This window comes from Coturnix japonica, chromosome 2 (genome assembly GCF_054131305.1).
Source record: "Coturnix japonica strain WE chromosome 2, WE-NBRP24, whole genome shotgun sequence".
NCBI classification, from domain to species: domain Eukaryota; kingdom Metazoa; phylum Chordata; class Aves; order Galliformes; family Phasianidae; genus Coturnix; species Coturnix japonica.
Window position 1 is genome coordinate 65,802,076 of NC_140664.1, and position 21,846 is coordinate 65,823,921.

The window sequence follows — 21,846 nt, forward strand, 5'->3', positions numbered from 1 at the left end:
ACAACGCTGCCCGGTAGCCATGCAGGGGTGGACCAAAACCGTGCCAGAAACGCAACTTTTCCGACATTTTCTCCTTTCCTCTTTCTAGGGGACCTTTGCGAGACGCGCCTCCTTCATCGAGCAGCGCTTTCTCCAGAGAAATTGCCGGCATTGACTGTAATGCCACGCAGAGACCAGAAAGCCGAGGAAAAAGAGCCTCGCACCGGGTGAGACTCCTGGCAAAAGAAACGCGGGTGATACCATGCTCTTGCCTCTGTGGGAGTGAAGTTTCTCCCGGATCCGGAGGCTGTATGAACTTGAGCAGCTCAACACGACAAACGTCCCGTAGCGTCACTTCTTAGCTGGGTAACCAAGGCAAATGCTCATTGCAAGAGCGCAGAGTCTTTCTTGCCTCCCTTCAGATGGAAGGAAGAGGGACCTTTCTGTTTGTCGAGCCCCCTGCCCAAAGGGACAAGAAACATCCCGAGACAGGATGAGGGTGTTCCTTTCCTAGGAGCTTTTGAATAGCATTGTGCATGTTTCTGGGCACCGCAGGCTGTTCCCGGGTCTCCAAGGGAAGTGCTAGACACCAGATGAGTCAATCGGGGGCTCTTGCAGACTTTTTTGCTGAGGAAGATGCCGAAGCACTTTCAAGCACGCAGTGCAAACCTAGCACCTCCTGCCCTCCTGTCAACTCTGCCCACCGTGTCTTTGCAGGCATCTACCGGCCATCCTGACGAGATCCTCAGAAAAAGAACAAAAGAAAGTCCTTCCTCTGGTGACTCCCAGGATGATGGACTTTGTTGCTGTAGAGGTGAAGAAAAGAAAGGTACGTGTCACAGACTGCTGCAGCGCATCTGTCTTACTGAACTGTAGAGAAGCTCCACTGATTCTCACAGCATTCTTTACCATGCGTTCACGTGACACCTCGCGTGAAGAGAGATCAGTTACGACGACACTTGAGAATAAGCTGTTGACTTCCATTAGCCTCCCGAAAGCCACCCCAAGAGGTAACTTGGGGATGTTCCTGACGGCTTGTCTGGAACTGCCAGCTGCCAGACTGCATTTGGGCCAGTGGTTGTTTATTTTCCTGGCTGTTACAGAGGGGCTCTTCATTTGGGTCCGCAGGAGCCTGGCAGCAGAGCAGAAAGGCATAAGACAAAGGGTGGAATGGAGCACAGGAAGGGAAACCCCTCAGCCTCCACAGAGACTAACACTGCTTGCTGTTGCATTTAGGTCGCCCTCCAGAAAAAAAAAGCACAGATGAAAAAGGCAAAGGAGGAGAAGATGAAGAAGGAGAAGGAGAAGGAGAAGGGGAAGAAGGTGAAGGAGGATAAGAAGGGGAAGAAGGAGGAGAAGAAGGGGAAGAAGGAGGAGAAGAAGGGGAAGCAGGAGAAGCAAGTCAAGCAGGCCAAGAAGGAGGAGCGTAAATTACCAAAACGCGTTCAAATGTTCTTGGCTGAGGAGGAAAAAAAGAAAAAAAAGCTGCAGAGAGAGAGCAAAAAGCAAACGAAGCAGCAAGAGGTGGAAGTGAAGGAGGCGGAGGCAGAGCCAGAAAAAGTGGAGATGCCAGTGGCTCAGGTACTTAGCATTACTGCAAGAAAGCAGCAGCACTTTCCCATCCAGGGGAGCTGAGGTTGTTAGGTACCTCTAGCACCCGGGCCAGAGTAGCACTCTTGGTGCAGCACAGCTGGATGGGTGACTGCTGCCTTTTGGGAGCAAGAGGACCAAACTGGTCACGCTGGGACACTGCCCCAAGAGCGTGCTGAGGTCCCTCTCCTGACTGTGGTCCTGTCCCACTGCAGTCCCCACTGGAACAGTCTTGCAGGGAACTGCATGCTGGGAAGCAGCACCACAGGACTGAGTGTCTCTTCCTGTACAGGAATCCTCTTCCCCCAAGGAAGAGTATTTCAGCTCTCTGTCTGAGAGCGAATCAGAGCAATCCAGCTCCACCTCCAGCTCCAGCCTGATGGAGAGGATGATGGGGGAGCAGGAAGAGGCCGAGGAACAGCCACCCAGCATCTTCTGGGACAGCACTGCTATCACTAAAGTGTAAGTGTGCACCAACTCCTTCCAAGGCCTGGGGCAGCAGGGTGATTGTGAGCCACCTGTGCTTTGGATCAAGGGCTCCAGCCTCCGAGCCACAGTGCCACACACAGTGCCCTGAGACCTGCGAGGCCATGGGTGTGGTCGTGGTTAGGGCCCAATGCCACGAGGCTCTCTGGAGCTCAAAGCAGCCTACATATGGACGTCGTCCTGCGTCAATGAGGCTGTGGGAATAAATGGGTCGGGAAGCAATCAACCACAATCTCCTGGACCTTCCCCGTCCATTCTCCCAGCCGCTTTTCCCAGCTGCACTCCTGGCTGCTTCTCCCAGCTGCTCTACTGGACCTTCTTGTCCGCCCAGCCGGTTCTGTCGGCTGCTTCACTAATGGCCGCTTCTCCTGGCTGCTCTCTCAGCCGCTTCCTCGAGTACTCGAACACCAAACTTCTACAAAAGAACAGACACAATCACTTCTACACTTACACCACAAGCAAACTCTTCAATCGCAAATCAAACACACTATCATGTCGGGTGTCACCACTTGAAATATTCACCAATTAAACCCGACTTATCCTGGGTCCTCAGCTGTCCAGGAGAGAGAGACACAAACATGGATGCCATCATGTCTTCTCTCAATTTATTGCTGCATCACACACCTTATATACTATCCTAAATCCCGTGCAGACGCGTACACCCGCTACACAAAACCAGATGCACGCGAGATAACCTATACACACACCTATCTAAGCTCCCCGCCCACTTACTCTTAACTGACAGGCCTAACTCAGCTACTCTAGAACACTCCTTCTACTCAGAACTGCTGTATGCACTCATAAATCCTTGCAAAGACAACTTAGCACCCCAACAAGTAGCAAGGTGAGATATGCCAAAGAACCAGAGAAGGCAGAACCAGATTTAAAACATTACTTTCCCCTAGTCTTCTGGCAGATGCCAGCATTAAGGCCATTCCCATGTCTGCTGACGAGTCAGCAACGGCGTGTGGGCTACTAGTCACTTCTGCACTAAAGTTAGAAATCATCTTCAAGTTTAAGTGATCCACTCCCAACACCAGATTTCCCAAGGACCTTTCAATCAGGCAGGCTTTCTAGAAGCTCCTGGTCGATAGTTGGCCTGAACTCAAGCACAAACATGGATTGTTTTGTTGGTTTTTTTCCCCCCATTTCTTTCTTGTTTTCAAGTAGTTCTTTCCTGGTGATAACACAAAGCGTTTCTTCAGAAGCGCTGCAAGGCTTTCTTGAACACCATGAGGTCCTCCAATAGGCATAGTCAGAAGACCTGGCAACTCTGTTCTGCCACGACCCGCAGTGGAGCAATAGAAGAAGCACGCTGCTGTTTAAGAGAACGTCATTCAAACCGTGATGGTGTAGCGATCATTTAAATTCACACCTGTGAATCAGGAAAATAATGGAACTGCATTGTCCTCTTAATAATACAGAACAAATTCAGTCACTTGGGACCAGCGTGGCCTTGCGCTACAAAATTGACCGATATCTCCATTAAGCACCAGATTGTGCTGCAACACCAAGCTACAGTCACCTTCTCGGGTCTAAATCTGGTTCAGGTCCTGCAAGGTGGCCTCAGACAGCTTCAACTCAGGCCAGAAACCCTATCGCTTTCATACAAATCTGGCAGCTTCTTAACCCTAGCCTACAACTTGAGTATAGCAAAGGGTGGTATAGAACTGCTGCCAGGAAGTTATTCAAAGTTGCTTGCCTGTGAATTGTGTTTGGTAAAGCTGTAGGCTGTGTTGGGAGCCAGAGGTTCAGACAGGTCTGACAAACCTACCTGACCCTTCTCACTAGAGCTTTCCCCTTGCCTAGGCAGTTTTGAGCCCAGTCCTGCCTGCAACACCCCCCACAAGTACATCATATTCTGCAGTAAGACAAAAGTTGCTCAGATAGCCATGTATGCAGTTTGAGGGGTAAAACTGCAGCCCTTACTGACAATTATGGCCCTCATTGACAAAAATGGCAGCAGCAGATTTGCTGCCTGTCTTATGAGTATACCTGTCTCATTTCCCATGATTCTGTTGTTGTGCTCTTGAAGTAGATGACCAAAATTTATTCAACAAACGCACTTCTGTTTTGTGGAGCATCTCCTTTCTTTCTCAACTGAAGTGCCTGCCAGGTGGTTTAAATGTCATTTACACTCTGCATAATGTTGTTCTAGTACGGCTCACTCCTGCTTTGTGGGCTGAAGTGAAATATCTTCACATCAACCAGAAATTACACCCAATGTAGTACTGCCAGACATTTGATGGCCAACTTAGTAAGCGTATAGCATTTGGAAGCCGTTAGGTTTGTCACGCATCTACAGGCATGTCTTTTAATTCCCATGTGAATACGAATTTCTGCTGTACCTGCATAAGGATAAGCTACATTTAGAAATGAAAGCTTCCTTTCGGTCCACGAAAGGTCAGGAGTAGGAAACAGACGCGTGACATGATTTTCCTTCAGGAATTAAGACACTGACGATGACACTGAAGGGGAAGGGTACTAGTGCACCCGAGGAGCAGCCATGGAAAACTGCCCACAGAACAGCTTCTCATCGGGGCCTCTTTTTGTTACCAATTACCATTTCAGTCTCCTGTTCTCAGCTTGGCAGCTCTCAAAAATGTCTCAATTTTTATCACCGGGTTATCAGTTTGATTTCTGCTGAGAGCTGTGCGTGTCACGGTGAGGTCTCAGATGTGCACAAAGGGAGCTCGCTTCCCTGGCCGTCCATTTAGCATAGCCTCTCTCTGATACTGGACATGAAATTAATGCATTGGCTGTGCTTCAAGACACGTTCCTTGTCACTGGTCCTTGTGTGTTTAAAAAGAACGGCAATACCGTTCAACACTTAAGCTTTTGTAAAAATAAATGCTGCAATTATGAAAGCCTGGGTCTTCAAATGACTAACGCAAACAACCAAAGGCTATTATAACGCATGCTGCGTGAGCATCCAACCTTCTGGCCTGCCTGGGCTGCCCTAAATGAAGGAAGAGGAACTCTCTTGGGCCACGCACAGAATCTATAATGAAGCTGATGGCTACAGCCAGCAAGGATCATTTCAGTTTATACTTTTTATTAAAGCAATTTTTCAGCAACCTTGAAACCCAGTCACCAATTCCCTTAGCAAAGGGAAAGCAAGGCTGCGTAGCCTTGGCTCTTCGCAGGCCTGCGTTTAGCCCACGGATCACAAAGCACACAACCCTCTGCCGTAACCAGACTCAGCGCCAGAGCCGGCTGTGATCCGACACGGGGAAGCCGCAGGGCTCCGCTCCCACAGGCCACCACCGGGGCCGGCCTGCTGCCCCAACCCTGCCACGTCCAGGTAAGAGGCAGAGGCGGGAGGAGTCACACGACGGTGGGCAGGAGGCGCCAGCAGTTACAGCCCAGTGTTTCCGTACGAGGACGTGACGGGGGCAGAGCGACCGACGAGGCCAGGCAAAGCCCCTGTTGGTGGGGACGCAGCTCCGCGAGGCCCGCTCCCAAAGGGCGTCCCCTGCCCAGAGCCCGCTCTGACAGGCCCCGCTGACGGCGTGTGCAGCCCCTCTGTGACGCGGTCGGGGGTCATAATGGCACAGCCCCGCGTCACGGCGGTGACCGCCCCCTTTAAGCTCGCCGACTCCACGCATCCTCCCCACATCTCGCAGAGAGGCCGACGAGACTCCAGGCGCTTGCCGAGGAGCTCATCTCGCCGCTGCTGTGCTCTGGACGAGCTGCTGTGCCGTGAGGTGGAGTAGGCAGAGAGAAGCAGAACTAGAGGCAGGTGTGAAGGGCTGAGGAGGAGGGCTGCTGTGCCGGAAGACTGACCAACTGCTGCAGCAACTGGGGGAAGTAAGATGGCAAACTCCCTCTTCTCGAGACCTCGCTCACCTCCAACTACTGAGAAGCTCAGAGAGTCTGGTAAGGCCCGATTTCACGCGTGTTGTCAGGCCCAATGACATCTCTGAAAACAGAGAGGTGTGGAAGCCCTGATGGCGGAAGGTGGGGATGGCTGAGCAGGGAAGGTTGCTGCAAGAAGGCAGCTGCCTCAGCACGCAAGGGGCCGAAGGAGCACTTGGGCAGGCGTGACTCCTGGGTTGTGTTCCCAACGTGGCCCTTGCCTTTGCAGGGATCTCCAGGCAGAAGTCGCCGGTGGAAATGAGTTGCTTGTCGTCATTCCTTTGACAGGAATTCCGTTGCTGAACTCTTTTGAGGTGGCCGCCTGGGAGCATGACATGTCCTTCCTTTTGTTTTCCAGAGCTAGCCCGGATTTGGTCCAGCGCATCCTATTATCTTGGTGAACAGCTGGCTCTCTACCAGGTGGGACTTGCCTCCTTCTCCTTTCCTCCCTCTCATGGTTGTTTTAGCCCCGAGAGCCCATCTGCCACAGCGCGCAGATATTCTTCCCCTCCGTGGAAGCAGGAAGCACGCCCCAGAAGGACATTGCGACGCAAAATGGGCCACAGGCTAGCTCCAGCGTCAGTTTGGAAATGTCAGGAGGTCCAGGCCTCACGATGGAAAGAGGGATGGACATTTTCTGGGCCTTCCGAGTCCTCTGCTGGCAGAGTTGAATGACCAAAGCGGATCCCTTGGGGGTGACTGCAAGTTTGGGAACCCTGCTGGCGTCCAAAGGACTGCGCTCTCTGGTTCTTCACGGGGATGAGGGGCAAGAGGGAAATAGCCTTCCGTCATTCACTGCAGAACTGCTTCTGATCCGCCCTTTCTTCTCGTTCAGGCTGTGAGCATTCCCGGACTGGGGACTTTCACAGTTATCAGAGAGCTCGTAGCCAGCCAGCAGAATAATACAGTTGCTGTTCACAGACCTGTATTTCTTCTGGCAAAGGCTCTCGCGCAAGACAACGACCTCCAGTACGATTTCATCGATGATGCAGGTAGGAAGAGAGGAGTCTGACAGAGGTGCTCGCCCTGGCACCAGGGTGGGGAAAGTGTGCCAGATTACCATTATAGATGGCAGTACAGAGTAACAGCGCGCTCTCTTTCACCTGCTTCAACAACAGCTTTCATTCCAGTCTCATTGGCGCCGTGTCTCAGCATCTCGTCAGAGACGTACCAACAGTTCCGCCTCATAATCTCAATAGTAGTGTATTGCCTGAGGGCCTGGAAGCTGCTGACTTTTGACTGTAGCGCGCTCAGTGCCTCTCCAAGTGCTCACATTCCCCCTCCTCTTGTTTCTCCAGAACCCGACCCGTATTATGAGCTTCCATACGATGAGATAGCCTCAGAAAACGGCATCTATGAAGACGAGGCGCAGCTTTGCGTGGAAAGGACCTTGTGCCTTTTCAGCGCCTGCATAGGGAAGAGGCAGAACGTTGCCTTCATTTGGAGGGACGTTGGCATGCTGCTGATTGAAGGAAGACGGGTCCAAATGAAATTCTACGAGGACTTCCTGGGGAAGCTCAATGGGACTGCTGACAAATTGCAGGCTCTTCTTGGGGTAGGCTTTGTGTTTTGGCAGCATTACCTCAGATTCTTCTGAAATGCCTCCTGGAGACTAGGGGACTGCCTTCTCCTGGCCTGCCATGCTTCTTCAGCCACCCATGCTCCTGGTGGTCTGCAGGAAAGCAGGCTCTGTAGAGCTCTTCCCTTACATGAGGCGGCTCAGCTCTGCACCAGGATATGCTCCTTCAAAAGGCCTTGCTTTTTGTCAGGCGACCAGAGTAACGATGGGCATCACTGCTCAGCCACTACTCAGATCATGGAGCAGAGGCACAGGCAGAGAGCAAGGCTTGCTGAGGCCCAAACCCTTCCCTTTGGCAGCTCTCGTTGTGTTGGGCTAAGAAGACTGGAGCTGCCAGCCATTCCCAGTGTCCCCGTCTCCCATCATCTGTCTCTGTTCTGATTGCAGATGCCAGAAATGAGTAAATTGGTCATCTCGCGCAATGACTGCGCAGCTTCCCAGACATCTTCTGGACATGTTATTGTCTTCCCAATGTGAGTATGCTTGCTCCTGCCGCCTGTGCATGAGCGAGACAGCTGCTTTTCAGCTGCCAACGGTACTCGCTACGGTACTTTTCAGTGTTTAGGGGCCTGGTTCACAGGGAACTCCCTGCTTGCCCTAGTTCAGTTGGATTGCATTTGGGGAAGCAAATCACGTTTCACATCCGTGCCAGTGTTGAAACTGGGGGGCATTTAGGCCAGTCTTCCGTCCGGTTTTCCCAGTGCCTCTTCCGTCCTGCAAATGAGAGTGTGTACCGCTTGGGACCCAAGGGTTAGAGGAGGAACAGGTTCTTGTGCAAACGGGAGCTCGAGTGTGGTGGGCTTCCGCAGAGCTGTCTTGTACCGTAGCTGCTGCGCAGTGACATCCAAAAGTGGTGGTGGGCATGGAGTTGAGCCTCGAGAGCTGCAAAGACATTCATCTGCAAGAAACTTGGAGGGCAAGAAGGGAACAAAAAGGGCTGCTGGGTAGCTGAGTGGCGAGCGACCGGTCTGTTCCGCACGAGCGTTCTGAGTGAGAAAGGAATATTTCCTCCTCTGAAGTAGCCAGGAGGATTGGCTGGGAGCAAAACCGGTCTCACAGCAAGGACAGAAAAAACATTGGCACATACTGACGGGGCCTTGCCTGCCCCTCCAGACACTGGAGATCCTTGTACGGTTCTCCAGAATGAGCTGCTCTGGGAAATGTTGGCCTTCCAGTGTCTCTGCGGTCTGTTGCTCTGTTGACAACAGCTCTGTTGACCCAACAGGGTCAAGCTGCAAGGGGAAGTGTTGCACTTCCTTCAGCCTGCTTCTACCTCTTTCAGGTACACGCACGAGAGCATTCTTCAAATGAGTGAAACAGCAAAGGTGGACCTGAAATACCATCTCAAGATCAGACACGAGCAAGGCTGGTCAAGAGCTGGTGACAGAGGCAGGAAAGGTAAGGGACCCGTGGGCTGCCAGCGGGGAGCTCTTTTTTTCTTTCCTCCTCATCTGGAGACGATTAGGGCTGACATTACCACAGAGCACCTGGAAGAGCACGAGACACTTCCGATGTCTCTCTGTACCCATTATGGGAAAGCCTGAGCAATCCATTGCAGAGCGAGTTCTCAGGGCAGCCCTCTCTCACAAATGGCCACTGGGATCTCCCCATCAGAAGACACTTGCCCAGTGGCCTCCACTCAGCAGCCTGTCCGGCCAGCCCCGGAAACCACTACCCTTGCTTCCCTTTGTATTCTCAGATGTCTCAAAAGCAATTTCCTCTATTGTGAGCACGCCTCAGTACCAAAGCTATGTTTGGGACGTGCATCAAGCGATGCAAGAGCCAGCTCCTCCTGTGCTAAACGAGTCCCCTCCCCAGAGCGGCTCTTTGAGACCACCGGCATCTGCCGGGACCTCCCCCGTTTCAGCACACAGACGAGGTGAAGGCATCCAAATAGCATTCCCCGGGGAACAACGCTGCGTGGTAGCCATGCAGGGGTGGACCAAAACCATGCCAGAAACGCAACTTTTTTGACATTTTCTCCTTTCCTCTTTCTAGGGGACCTTTGCGAGACGCGCCTCCTTCATCGAGCAGCGCTTTCTCCAGAGAAATTGCCGGCATTGACTGTAATGCCACGCAGAGACCAGAAAGCCGAGGAAAAAGAGCCTCGCACCGGGTGAGACTCCTGGCAAAAGAAACGCGGGTGATACCATGCTCTTGCCTCTGTGGGAGTGAAGGGCTGAGGAAGATGCTGAAGCACTTTCAAGCACGCAGTGCAAACCCAGCACCTCCTGCCCTCCTGTCAACTCTCCCCACCGTGTCTTTGCAGGCATCTACCGACCATCCTGACGAGATCCTCAGAAAAAGAAGAACAAAAGAAAGTCCTTCCTCTGGTGACTCCCAGGATGGTGGACTTTGTTGCTGTAGAGGTGAAGAAAAGAAAGGTACGTGTCACAGACTGCTGCAGCGCATCTGTCTTACTGAACTGTAGAGAAGCTCCACTGATTCTCACAGCATTCTTTACCACACGTTCACGTGACACCTCGCGTGAAGAGAGATCAGTTACGACGACACTTGAGAATAAGCTGTTGACTTCCATTAGCCTCCCAAAAGCCACCCCAAGAGCTAACTTGGGGATGTTCCTGACGGCTTGTCTGGAACTGCCAGCTGCCAGACTGCATTTAGGCCAGTGGTTGTTTATTTTCCTGGCTGTTACAGAGGGGCTCTTCATTTGGGTCCGCAGGAGCCTGGCAGCAGAGCAGAAAGGCATAAGACAAAGGGTGGAATGGAGCACAGGAAGGGAAACCCCTCAGCCTCCACAGAGACTAACACTGCTTGCTGTTGCATTTAGGTCGCCCTCCAGAAAAAAAAAGCACAGATGAAAAAGGCAAAGGAGGAGAAGATGAAGAAGGAGAAGGAGAAGGAGAAGGGGAAGAAGGTGAAGGAGGATAAGAAGGGGAAGAAGGAGGATAATAAGGGGAAGAAGGAGGAGAAGAAGGGGAAGCAGGAGAAGCAGGTCAAGCAGGCCAAGAAGGAGGAGCGTAAATTACCAAAACGCGTTCAAATGTTCTTGGCTGAGGAGGAAAAAAAGAAAAAAAAGCTGCAGAGAGAGAGCAAAAAGCAAACGAAGCAGCAAGAGGTGGAAGTGAAGGAGGCGGAGGCAGAGCCAGAAAAAGTGAAGATGCCAGTGGCTCAGGTACTTAGCATTACTGCAAGAAAGCAGCAGCACTTTCCCATCCAGGGGAGCTGAGGTTGTTAGGTACCTCTAGCACCCGGGCCAGAGTAGCACTCTTGGTGCAGCACAGCTGGATGGGTGACTGCTGCCTTTTGGGAGCAAGAGGACCAAACTGGTCACGCTGGGACACTGCCCCAAGAGCGTGCTGAGGTCCCTCTCCTGACTGTGGTCCTGTCCCACTGCAGTCCCCACTGGAACAGTCTTGCAGGGAACTGCATGCTGGGAAGCAGCACCACAGGACTGAGTGTCTCTTCCTGTACAGGAATCCTCTTCCCCCAAGGAAGAGCATTTCAGCTCTCCGTCTGAGTGTGAATCGGAGCAATCCAGCTCCAGCTCCAGCTCCGGCTCCAGCTCCAGCTCCAGCCCCAGCCTGATGGAGAGGATGATGGGGGAGCAGGAAGAGGCCGAGGAACAGCCACCCAGCATCTTCTGGGACAGCACTGCTATCCCTAAAGCGTAAGTGTGCACCAACTCCATCCAAGTCCTGGGGCAGCGGGGTGGTGGTGAGCCACCTGTGCTTTGGATCAAGGGCTCCAGCCTCCGAGCCACAGTGCCACACACAGCGCCCTGAGACCTGCAAGGCCATGGGTGTGGTCGTGGTTAGGGCCCAATGCCACGAGGCTCTCTGGAGCCCAAAGCAGCCTATGCATGGACGTCGTCCTGCATCAAAGAGGCTGTGGGAATAAATGGGGCTGCGTGTGAAGTAGACTGGGTGAGGGAAGAGGCGTGGGTGTCACAACAGAAGAGTGAGACAGGTTTTGTCCTTGCTGCAGTAGGAGGCTTTCTCCACGGACGGATGAGACCCTGCAGGAGGTGGTGCAGTGTATTATGAGGCAGGTGTCCCGTGAGCAGCAGGGACAGAGAGATGCAGAGAGGGATCTGCAGGACCGGCTCCAGAGGTAAAGCTCTCCGCACAGGCAGAGTTTGCTGTCCCACACTGCCCTTTTCCCTGCCCCTGCAGCAGCTGGGCAAAAGAGGGGCTTTTCCTGGAAGCGGGCTCTCGGCACAGCTGCCTCCTGCAGTTGCGGCAGGCACCAAGCTTGGGAGCCCAGCAAGAGAGCCGTCTCCCTGTGCTCACACCCCCTCCCACTGTGTGCCTACAGCGAGCTTGCAGTTGTGCGGTGGAGTCGGCGACCGATGAAAGAATCCAGCATCCTTCATCTGGCTGGGACTGGATTAAAACCTGCACCCCCTCTGGGGCCAAGGCCGGGCAAGTCAGTACGGGTAAGTGGTGTGAGCTCCCGTTAGCACCGTGTCATAGCTAGCCGTAGCAAGCCATGGGAAGACCCTCTTGGGCCTGTGGGATGGAGAGCACTGGCTGTGGAGCTGGAGACCTCCGCGCAGACACCCCTTCCGGACGATGGGCGCTGGGGATAAAGTCTCGCAGCGCAGCTCAGGCAGCTTCAGACGGAAGGGTCGGACGTGTCGTCCAAGTGTTTGGCGGCCCTCCATTCTCCAAGCGGAGTCCCTCCTTCTCCCAGAATATGGACCCCCTGAGCACCTCGCCCTCACAGCCTGTATTTGCTCAGGCCAAAGTCTCAGCCCCAGCCTGACTCAGGGCCTGGTCAATCAGCCCCACAGCAGGCTACCCCAGACTGGGACTGGTCCCAAGAGCTGCAATTTCATGACAGGGATCGTGAGCTTGCTCTCTCTAGACACGCACAAGCAGAGCCACTCTTATACTGCAGAGAGACTTGCAGTGTTGTGCTGCGTGTCTCTGCATTCACAAAACTACAGAGCTTTAAACTGAACTCCTTAGGTCCGGAGAGTAGCGTCTCTGCACAACAACGAGGACCACGAGACATCTGCCAGTACTGAGACTCCCGAGTGAGACATCCAGCCAGTGTCACCCAACAGCTCAACAAGGACCACCGTTCACTTTTGGCGACGTTAATGGTGACACTGTTAAAAGCAAGTCGCCATTTCCCATACCACCCTTTCCCTATACCCAATAATACCCAATACCCAATAAATCCCTATACCCAATAAAACCCCATAACCCAAGCACTGCGAGTCTTTCCTTGGTCACCGTGAAACGCATGCTTTACAGCGGGTGCTTTGTAAAGCTAGGTGCCCCCCTCCCCAGAGTTCTCGGGCCTGCATTGGCAGCGCTGCCTGGAGCTGCATGGGCACCATGGTGTGCTGCGAGGGTGGTGAAATCCAAGGCAGGAACCTTGTGTGAGGAGACGGGGAGGGAAGCCCAGTCCCTGCTCCATCTCGGAGGTGGAGTCTTCTCTAGTGCCACGAGTGTGGCTATTTCATCTGCACGCTGACAGCTTTGCCTCCAGCTTCTTTGGCTGGGCTGAAGGCCACCCACTGCCTACCCCTTGACGTTGCTGGCAGATCCATGGCTGAAGCAGGGAATGTCTGTGCTCAGAAGGTGAGATGCTCACCCAGTGGGGCTTTCTGAGCCCCTCAGAACTGAGGCAACATCCTGTCTATCCTGCTTCGGCTGCTTTTTCCCATCTTCCGTGTGTTTTCCAGTAACTCAGAAAAATCTGATCCTCCTCTTGCTACTGGCGTATTTTAAACGCACTTTGTGATATCTGTCTCCCACAGTACAGGCCACTTTCAACTCCAGTGAGCTTTGGCCACGTGAACATTCTTCTTAAAGAGGTGAACAGCAAATCTGTTGTTCACTCCTGTCACCTGACGTTACCTCCCTTTGCTAGACACCGTTTTACCACCTCAGCTCTAAAAGATTAAGCCAAGCCCATCCTGTACCCCACTTGCACAACTGCTGACATATTGCAATTGCCAGTTCCCCTGCTCTTCAAAAAGAGATGGTGCTTGAAAAGGGACTGGTACTCATTGAGGGAACCCTGTAGAAATAATACACTGACACAATGGAGACATCAAAGTATTCCAACAAAACGGTTATACCTGTTCCACTTGGTTGATTTGATTTTGTAAATGCCAGTACAGAGTAAGCCGAGTGAGCTGACAGCTTTGAAGCATAGTGACATAATGAGCTGTGCAGGAACACGGCTGATTTTCTTTTTAAAACTAATAGTGGTTCTGTGTGAAATCGTGCCTCCTCACAGGTCAGAGATTTAGCGCTGTCCTCTGGTGCACATCACTGGGGAAATACTTCACTCGGAATGGGCTTACAGTTGAGAACAGAGAGCATATTCGCTATTGCTTCTTCTGCCATCATGTGGGTGGCTTGAACTGTTGCAGTTCCAATATGTGGGGTTATGATGACGTTACTTAATTTCAACAAAGGATGTTTTCTGCAAGAAACAGCAAAGACAGCATATTACACCCAGAAGAAGCAGAAAGAACAGTTATCACACAATAAATTAATTCTTCTGCTAGTTGCTGAGAACAGGCCCAGAGGAAACAGCAATGGCATTTGTATAAAGAGGCCACGTACGCAGGAATGGCAGAAAATGATGGTAAATTTGCTTTCCCATTTCTCCCTCCTCTCTACTAGCCTCGTCTACTTGACAGTCATGCTGACTTGAAAATATGGGTAGGGATAATAGTTGGTCATCGAGTTAGGATTGTGCAAGATGAGATGATGATGTGCCCTTAAACAGTGAAAGTCTACCCAAAGAGATCAAGGTCATGAGTACACTTTTGCTTATCATTTTACAAGTTTCAGACTAATAGAATGAAAAGTTTCAGACTAATAGAATGAAATTCTACCTTGGCAGAGGCTCAGGGTATGTCACATCCAGAGCAGCAGCCTTAATGGTCTTATTCTGGAGAGCTTCTACCAATGCATCTTGATCAATAACTGCACCTGCAACAAGTCAGTTTACACCTTTTCACCTGAGAGTGGGAACGGTCTCAAAACCCTAGCGAAAATAAATTCAATGATCTAACAAGATCTAGTAACCATCAACCAAACAAAACAAAGAGAGACTATTTATTATCCTTCATCATGGAGCTATAACCACTTCTGGGAGATATGCCTACCTCGGCTGATGTTTATAAGAGTGGCTGTGGGTTTCATCAGCCCCAGCTCTTTTTTCCCAATCAGTTTTTCAGTTTCAGGTGTCAGGTTCACAACCAGCATAACAAAGTCAGATTGCTGCAGCAAGTCTTCCATCTCACAATAGCAGGCACCAACGGCCTGCTCCTCCTCCTTGCTCCTGAAGGGAAAATGCACAGCCTACTAGACACAACTATTTTAAACTGTTTTTAACTTAAAACCAACCAACCAAGCAATTAATCAATCCTAAGCGTTGTCTCAAAAAGTACAGATATTAAAGAGGTTTGGGGCCAGGGTAAAGGAAGAGACATTGCTAAGTACCAGTGAATCATGGAATCATAGAATGGCCTGTGTTGAAAAGGACCACAATGATCATCTAGTTTCAACCCCCTGCTATGTGCTGGGTCGCCAACCACCAGACCAGGCTGCCCAGAGCCACATCCTGCCTGGCCTTAAATGCCTGCAGGGATGGGGCATCCTCAACCTCCTCAGGCAACCTGTTCCAGTGCATCACCACCCTCTATGTGAGTCAGAGTGGTGGGAGGAGAGACAGAAGTGGTTTAGAGAGAGCAAGAGGATAGAGGAGTGGCAGGACCCTGGAGGAGTGATGTAAATGTGAAAGCAAAGCACACAGGTGGTATTAAGTGTATTAGGATGAGTATGTAGAAGGTCTCCCATTGTTCTCTCCTGCTGATGTATCTGTACAGTCCCTGTCTATTCTCTCTTTGCCTGATTTGCGAGTTAGAACTTGCAATGGAAAAGAAAGGAAGGGGAGGCAAAGAAAGGGAACAATAAAATAAAGTGAGGATTTTTGCCACAAAGGTGATGAGTGAACCGGCTGGGCTGAAGAAAGGAGTGACACCCTGGATGACTAGGGACGTTGCCAGAAGCCCGTGAGAAGATTCTGGCAGGATGGAGTCTGGCTTGCTTGGCCCACATCTTTAGAAAAGTTAGCATCACCCTTCCTCCAAGCTTGCTCCAAGCTGAGAAGGGAGGCACAAGTACGGGGAGATGAAGGGGGGCTGCTTCATGAGGGAAGAAGCAGGAAACCAAGGTAAGCAGAGGTAAGCAGTGGAGGCACACTGGCAGTGATCTCTGTGCTGCTTACAAATGTTGCCAGTGCCTAGGAAGAATGGGGTCACAGGCCAGAGCTGTGGTTTCCATTTCTGCCCCTGGACCAGTTCCACACAGCAAACAAACATTTTTACCTGCGGTTCCTGTTGTGGTAAAGGATCTTCATTTCAAAGGCTCTGGCTCTCTGAGCTACTTTATACCCGATTCTGCCCATCCCGATGATTCCAAGAGTCGCCCTGGTAACTTCAACTCCCAGCCAGTCAGCAGCGAAACAATTTGTGTCTGGAGAAACTGCAATCTGGGAGCCTGAAAGTAAAAACATGCTAAACAGATACAAACTGATGACAAATTCAGGTCAAAAAAGAGAGGAAAAGAAAAAGTTTCTCACTGTCATAGTAGTTGGGTTCTGGAACGGCCCTTACAGAGCATCCTAAATAATTTTAAAGGGGTTGTGGGTGGGGGCTGTTATTAGAAAGTCTTGGACAGGGTAAAAGACATGACTGGAAGCAGTAACAGAAATGTTTCCTGATGGTGGTATTCTGGTGAGAGGAATGACCACCTTAGGGAAATAAAGCTTGAGTGTCTGCAGTATTTTCTTTGAAGTTTAAAAACAGCTTCTGTGGTGTTTACCACCCCACAAGCACTGCCTTCACTTTATTTTTTTTGCCGGGAGTAAAACTCACTGTCTATCTCCTGGATCACAACCCAGTCCAGCCATACTATTTGAAAGGGATGAAGTTATGCAGCAGATTCTAAATTGCCCAGCAATCTCATGAAGCCTTTATAATTTTGGACTTAAACTTAATAAAATATTGGCAAGAAAGTCCAAACTCTACTGCCATACCACCACCATCTGCCCCCTAACATGGTGGGCCAACGAGACAAATTAGGAAGCATTACTTTTGGAGCAGCACTCAACATACTCTAACAGTTAATTTCTGCTCAAGCAGCGCGGACGAGGTCATCTCTACGATGACTATCTCTATTGCTTTGTGTGCTCATGCTGTGTACCTTTGTACAACTATTAGGAAGTACAGGAAAAGGAAAAAGAAAAGCAGTAATATTTTATTTTGATGCATTTCATATTCAGTTTTCAAGCTATAAGCAACACCCTCAATGAATATCCAGATAGAAATATGGCCCACACATTATTCTAACCAGGGTATCATACATGAATTCAAAGAACATAGTTTAGACAAATGTCTTAAATGTCACTGTTGCCTTGAGAAGAAGTGGGACTTGAGAAAACTAAGTGTCTCTGAAAAGTCCTTTTTATTGCAAAAGCATCCCAAACATTGATTCTGACAGGCCATCTCTAAGGTAGCAAGGTGAGATATGCCAAAGAACCAGAGAACAAGATTTAAAACATTACCTTCCACTAATCTTCTGGCAGATGCCAGCATTAAGGCCATTCCCATGTCTGCTGTGGAGTCAGCAACAGCGTGTGGGGTATTAGTCACTTTTACACCGAAGTTAGAAATCATCTTCAAGTTTAAGTGATCCACTCCAACACCAGAGTTCCCAATGACCTTTAAATTAGGCAGGCTTTCTAGAAGCTCCTGGTCGATAGTTGGCCTGAACTCAGACACAAAAATGGATTGGATTTTTTTCCCCATTTCTTTCTTGTTTTCAAGTAGTTCTTTCATGGTGATAACACAAAAGTGTTTCTTCAGAAGTGCTGCAAGGCTTTCTTGAACACCATGAGGTCCTCCAATACCCATAATCAGAAGACCTGGCAACTGTGGTTCTGCCATGACCTGCAGTGGAGCAATAGAAGAAGCATGCTGCTGTTTAGGAGAACGTCATTCAAACCGTGATGGTGTAGCGATCATTTAAATTCACACCTATGAATCAGGAAAATAAAGGAGCTGCATGGTCCTTTTAATGATACAGAACAAATTCAGTCACATTGGACCAGCACGGCCTTGCGCTACAAAATTGACCGATATCTCCATTAAGCACCAGATTGTGCTGCAACACCAAGCTACAGTCACCTTCTCAAGTCTAAATCCAATTCAGGTCCTACAAGATGCTCTCAGATACACAGCTTTATTTCAGCCCAGGAACTCTACTGCTTTTGTACAAATGTGGTATCGTTTTCACCTAACCCACAAATTGATGAATCACATAGGATGATACATCACTGCTCTTCAGAAGTGACTCAAAGTTGCTTGCCTATTTATTATTATTTATAATTATGTTGGGTGAAGATGCAGGTTGCATTGAAAGCCCAAGGTTCAGACAGGTCTGACAAATCCTACCTGACCTGGTATGGGTTAAGTCTCAAAAAACCTGTTCAATGAAGGACCATCCTTGCACAGCTACTGTGCTGCTTGCTTCCATGGTTTTAAACCACTGCATGCGAACGTACAGCCTCTGAAATTTAGCATTAAAAGTCAGTCTCTTGCACATTCATGCCTAGAGGCTGAACTAGTAGGGAAGAGTGCTAAAGATGACAGGCTAAGGCCCGCTGGCAACTCCTCGCTAGAGCTTTCCCCTTGCCTAGGCAGTTTTGAGCCCAGTCCTGCCTGCAACAACCTGGGCAAATTTATCACAAAGGCTGCTCAGATAGCCATGTATGCAGATTGAGGGCTGAAAATGCAGCCCTAAATGACAAAAACAGCCCACACTGACAAAAACGGCAGCAGAAGATTTGCTGCATATCTTAGGAATATTCCTGTCTCATTTCCTATGATTCTGTTTGTTGCGCTCCACTCACACATATGGGTCTCTATCCCATATACCATACTCTAGATTTGGGTTGTGCTGAATGAATCCGCACCTCTCTTCTACAGCAGTATTCTGATTAATTCTGGGCATGCTGTGCCAGGCAGAAATTTCCTGCTGCTCCCATCCTCTCAGTCAAACTTCAGGATCCAGCCCTGGGACAAACAACGTACTGCAAGCTGTGATTACCCTTCTCCTGTGCAAACTCAATCTTAATCCAGCTGCATTTATTAAATGATTTCAGTCTCAACAAGAATCATATTTATATGATTATATATATTTGTATGTCATCTGCTTATTGCTAAAAGCTGAAGCCTTCTGAAATCTACCGTCCCCAAGTGGTTGGGAAAACACTGCCAGTATTCCTAGTTGTAGTCTGTTTATTTTTCGGAGTATCATACAGTATGACTTTAAAAGCAAAAGTTAGACTCCTCCTCTGGAAAGAACACACAGAAAGGCAAGACAATGTCATATCATGACAGTGTTATCCAGCATCTCGACTACCAGAACTTGATGCTACTTCAGCAACTTAGTTAGACTGAACAGCAACTAAACCTTATGCAGTCACATGACAGAAGACTGCCTGGACCATGGATATGATCAATCGACTAATATAAGCAAGTAATACAGGACTGTACTACACCATTTCCTTTCTTCACCATGATGGCAGCATCACCATCATTGTGATGCTCAGAGTCAGACCCACATTTATTGTAGAAGCGCTTTCTAAATTTTACAAATGGAAAGACGGTTTATTGGGAAGCCATTGTGCAGTGCAGCAAGAGTTGATTTAGCTTTAAACAGTTCAGCTTAGGAAGGGAAGAAAGGGAAGCAAGGGAAGGAAGGGAAGGAAGGGAAAGAAGGGAAGGAAGGGAAGGAAGGGAAGGAAGGGAAGGAAGGGAAGGAAAGGAAGGAAGGGAAGGAAAGGAAGGAAGGGAAGGCTCTGTTTCATGCAATTGTTCATTATTGTGGACATGCTGAATAAATCACAATTTCATCTACATCTGATGCGCACAGTGACTGCTTGCAGTGTTGCTTCAAAAGCAAGTCTTCTGCAACTACAATGTACAATCTTAAAAATAACAATACTGGTAGCAACAGCATAAATACAGTTAAAGGAATCCTGCAAAGGGAAGGAGGCTTTCCAGATACTAACCTTGGTTTGATGAGCACATATTGCTCTCATGGAGCACTACCTGTGCTTGTCTTGTACCCCCATCTAAAAGCTACACTTTTCCTGTCATGCAGAAGTCCATGAGAAGTGACAGCTGGATTAATACCTTTACAAGCCAAATATACCTCAGTAATAATCAAAGAATTAGCCTGGAATGGTTCCTTTCTGTTGAAGCTTCTTTCACCAACAGATTTTACCACTCCTGGATGAATCAGCAGCATGTAACTTCCCTGTGTTTGCAACACAGTCCCTATTACCTGCTGCAACCTCTGAGTCAAGGCCAATATCATGTGACTTGGCTGCTAGTGTCAGAACTTCCTTTCATAGAAACTTGAGCAATCCGCTGCTTCAAGCACTTGTTTAACTCTTGCTCTCCCTGACTGTTTTTGTCTGGAGGACAAATGACTGCTAAAGTCTCTGAAAGCTTTCAGTGAAGATCATTGCAAGCGGCACCAAACTCCAACACAGCCTGGCATGCAGATGTATGGGAGATCACTCCTTGCTTCTGCAGGGCCATCTGAAGTGAAACTAACTCTTCCTCTTACTTTCTTGAAATTGAGTTTTCTAGGGGACATCCCATGAGCTACTGTAGAACAAGGGCTTCATACAGTTTGTTGGGTTTTTTTAATTACGCGATTCTGTAGCAAAATAACTTGATACAAAATCCACTGATTCTCCTGGGATTACTCCCCAAAGCACTAGTTCAGGTTTCTGTGGATTCTGTTGAAAATATGCTTTTTTCTTTTTTGCTGTCTGCTGCAAGCTAACATTTTGGGGAAAACAAAACAAAACAAAAAACAACAAAACAAAACCATACAATGTACAGATGTGACTTGCAGGAAGCAAAAAGATCAGCCTGTCTCATGGTTTTATCAATTACGTTACCAGTATTCCACATCATAGCATCATGTAGTGCACTGGGAGTTAAAGAATTAATACTCCAGTTCCATGGATCGTTGATAGATTCCAGACACCCTTCAGAGAAAATAACTACATCTCCCAGAAGACTTCAGTATCCCATTTCCATTTTCCATTCAAAAGGAAAGATGAAACTGCTTGGAAGTCACGAGTCTGTCCTCCTTTTACTGCTGGTCACTGTGGTGTGTGCTCTCTAGCCATCTCGCTTTCAGCATCAGAAGCCTTTGGTTTTGGACAATCTCACTTATTATTTTCAATTCCAATTGTATTATACTCAATTATCACACTTTCTACAATCATATTTAGCAAATTAGTTTTCTCCCTTAGCTTGTTGTCACTGTTTTGTTTTTAGGCCCATCTCCCCACCTTTTCACTATTCCCTTTACCCCCAGCAGGTCCCATTTCGTTGCAGATCCAGGCCAAACTGGGCCAGAACCACAACAGCCTGGAAGGGCCTATCTCAACAGTCAATTCCATTCTGAAAGCCAGCACGGGCAATGGAAGCATCCTGCCTTAATAACTGGAAATTTCAACAGGAATATTTACCTTGGGGTGTTCAGGCACTGTCCTTTTTAGTCCTTTGGCCACCTGCCAGAGGCCATGGAGCATACGATATCTGAGCATGACTGCTAGCAGAAGCCCCTTCCAAGGATAAGCTGGGCAGTATGAGACATATTGTAAAGAAACACAGAATACAAACATGCAGCTGTACTGCAACAGGTTAAAATATATCCATGTTTTCACCCAACACTCAAGCCACAGTCAGCACTAGCTCAATCATTAGGATGTTTATCACCACGGGTTATTGAATAGGGAACATTTGGTATCAGGAATCATACGCAGCAGCTCCTTTATCATAGCTCGCAGAGGCACGGGGACTTGTTAATGTTGAGAGCGACAGCAGCACAAACCCGCAGAACACTGAGAAAACCTCTACTTGATTTTCCTCCTGCCATCCAGCCCCTCCACTGGGCTGGCTGCACAGACATCCAGCACAGCTCCACGCTGTGGATAACGTGTGGATAACAGCTTGGCTGTCTACAGCAGGGGCAGCACAACACGCCCCCTAACTGAGTATTCCAGGCCCCAACAGCTGTGTCAGCTACTTAGCGGTTCAGAAGGGGGATCAGACACACCGAGGGGTCGGCAGCTCACCTCTGCACTGGGAGCGACTGCCTGGCCCGAACTTGCACCTCCGTAGCCCCCCGCCCCACGCTGCCTTCAACTCCGCCACGTCCCCGACGCAACACTGCCCACAGCCCTCCAGCCCCAACGCTTCCGACTACTCCAAATTATTGTACAAACATCCCTCCCTTCCCTTTCCCCTCCCCCTGGTTGTCCGGTCG

At 49.4% G+C, this 21,846-nt stretch overlaps 3 protein-coding genes across 16 annotated transcripts; 2 read left to right on the forward strand and 1 right to left on the reverse strand.

Annotated features, from left to right (window-relative positions):
- Positions 1-75: 75 nt before the first annotated feature.
- LOC146761868 (uncharacterized) lies at positions 76-4,922 on the forward strand. Its single transcript, XM_085540114.1, has 4 exons — positions 76-206; positions 697-808; positions 1,216-1,560; positions 1,862-4,922. The coding sequence occupies exons 1-4, from the start codon at positions 160-162 to the stop codon at positions 2,033-2,035; spliced, it is 678 nt and encodes a 225-aa protein (XP_085396240.1). The 5' UTR covers positions 76-159; the 3' UTR covers positions 2,036-4,922.
- LOC116652929 (uncharacterized) lies at positions 2,036-12,671 on the forward strand. Of its 3 annotated transcripts, none has more exons than XM_085540089.1 (13): positions 2,036-5,934; positions 6,272-6,333; positions 6,749-6,905; positions 7,212-7,468; positions 7,880-7,965; positions 8,775-8,890; positions 9,491-9,608; positions 9,762-9,876; positions 10,284-10,628; positions 10,930-11,123; positions 11,444-11,566; positions 11,771-11,891; positions 12,427-12,671. In XM_085540089.1, exons 1-13 carry the CDS (start codon positions 5,871-5,873, stop codon positions 12,496-12,498), a joined length of 1,830 nt encoding a protein of 609 aa, XP_085396215.1. In that variant the 5' UTR covers positions 2,036-5,870; the 3' UTR covers positions 12,499-12,671. The 3 variants fall into 3 exon arrangements, with proteins under 3 accessions (XP_085396215.1, XP_085396212.1, XP_085396214.1); XM_085540086.1 differs by having other exon boundaries at positions 2,037-5,934; positions 11,441-11,566; XM_085540088.1 differs by lacking the exons at positions 2,036-5,934; positions 6,272-6,333; positions 6,749-6,905; positions 7,880-7,965 and having other exon boundaries at positions 7,287-7,468; positions 11,441-11,566.
- An 857-nt stretch (positions 12,672-13,528) lies between these two features.
- Positions 13,529-21,792, reverse strand: LOC116652912 (uncharacterized). Of its 12 annotated transcripts, XM_085540094.1 has the most exons (7): positions 21,656-21,792; positions 21,047-21,156; positions 17,054-17,438; positions 15,816-15,987; positions 14,592-14,767; positions 14,319-14,415; positions 13,529-13,900 (listed from the first exon to the last, which is right to left on the reverse strand). In XM_085540094.1, exons 2-7 carry the CDS (start codon positions 21,122-21,124, stop codon positions 13,744-13,746), a joined length of 1,065 nt encoding a protein of 354 aa, XP_085396220.1. In that variant the 5' UTR covers positions 21,125-21,156; positions 21,656-21,792; the 3' UTR covers positions 13,529-13,743. The 12 variants fall into 12 exon arrangements, 9 of the variants coding, with proteins under 9 accessions (XP_085396220.1, XP_085396223.1, XP_085396224.1 ...); XR_014943520.1 differs by lacking the exon at positions 14,592-14,767; XM_085540097.1 differs by lacking the exon at positions 21,047-21,156.
- Between the last annotated feature and the right edge of the window lie 54 nt (positions 21,793-21,846).

Coding starts and splice junctions, on each gene's coding strand:
- LOC146761868 (XM_085540114.1), top strand. CDS start 160: ATGCCACGCAGAGACCAGAAAGCCGAGGAAAAAGAGCCTCGCACCGG. Junction 207..696: donor GAAAAAGAGCCTCGCACCGG/GTGAGACTCCTG, acceptor GTGTCTTTGCAG/GCATCTACCGGCCATCCTGA. Junction 809..1,215: donor TAGAGGTGAAGAAAAGAAAG/GTACGTGTCACA, acceptor TGTTGCATTTAG/GTCGCCCTCCAGAAAAAAAA.
- LOC116652929 (XM_085540086.1), top strand. CDS start 5,871: ATGGCAAACTCCCTCTTCTCGAGACCTCGCTCACCTCCAACTACTGAG. Junction 5,935..6,271: donor TGAGAAGCTCAGAGAGTCTG/GTAAGGCCCGAT, acceptor TTTGTTTTCCAG/AGCTAGCCCGGATTTGGTCC. Junction 6,334..6,748: donor AACAGCTGGCTCTCTACCAG/GTGGGACTTGCC, acceptor CTTCTCGTTCAG/GCTGTGAGCATTCCCGGACT.
- LOC116652912 (XM_085540094.1), bottom strand. CDS start 21,124: ATGCTCAGATATCGTATGCTCCATGGCCTCTGGCAGGTGGCCAAAGGA. Junction 17,439..21,046: donor CAGTGCCTGAACACCCCAAG/GTAAATATTCCT, acceptor GCTCCACTGCAG/GTCATGGCAGAACCACAGTT. Junction 13,901..14,318: donor TACCCTGAGCCTCTGCCAAG/GTAGAATTTCAT, acceptor TGTTTCTTGCAG/AAAACATCCTTTGTTGAAAT.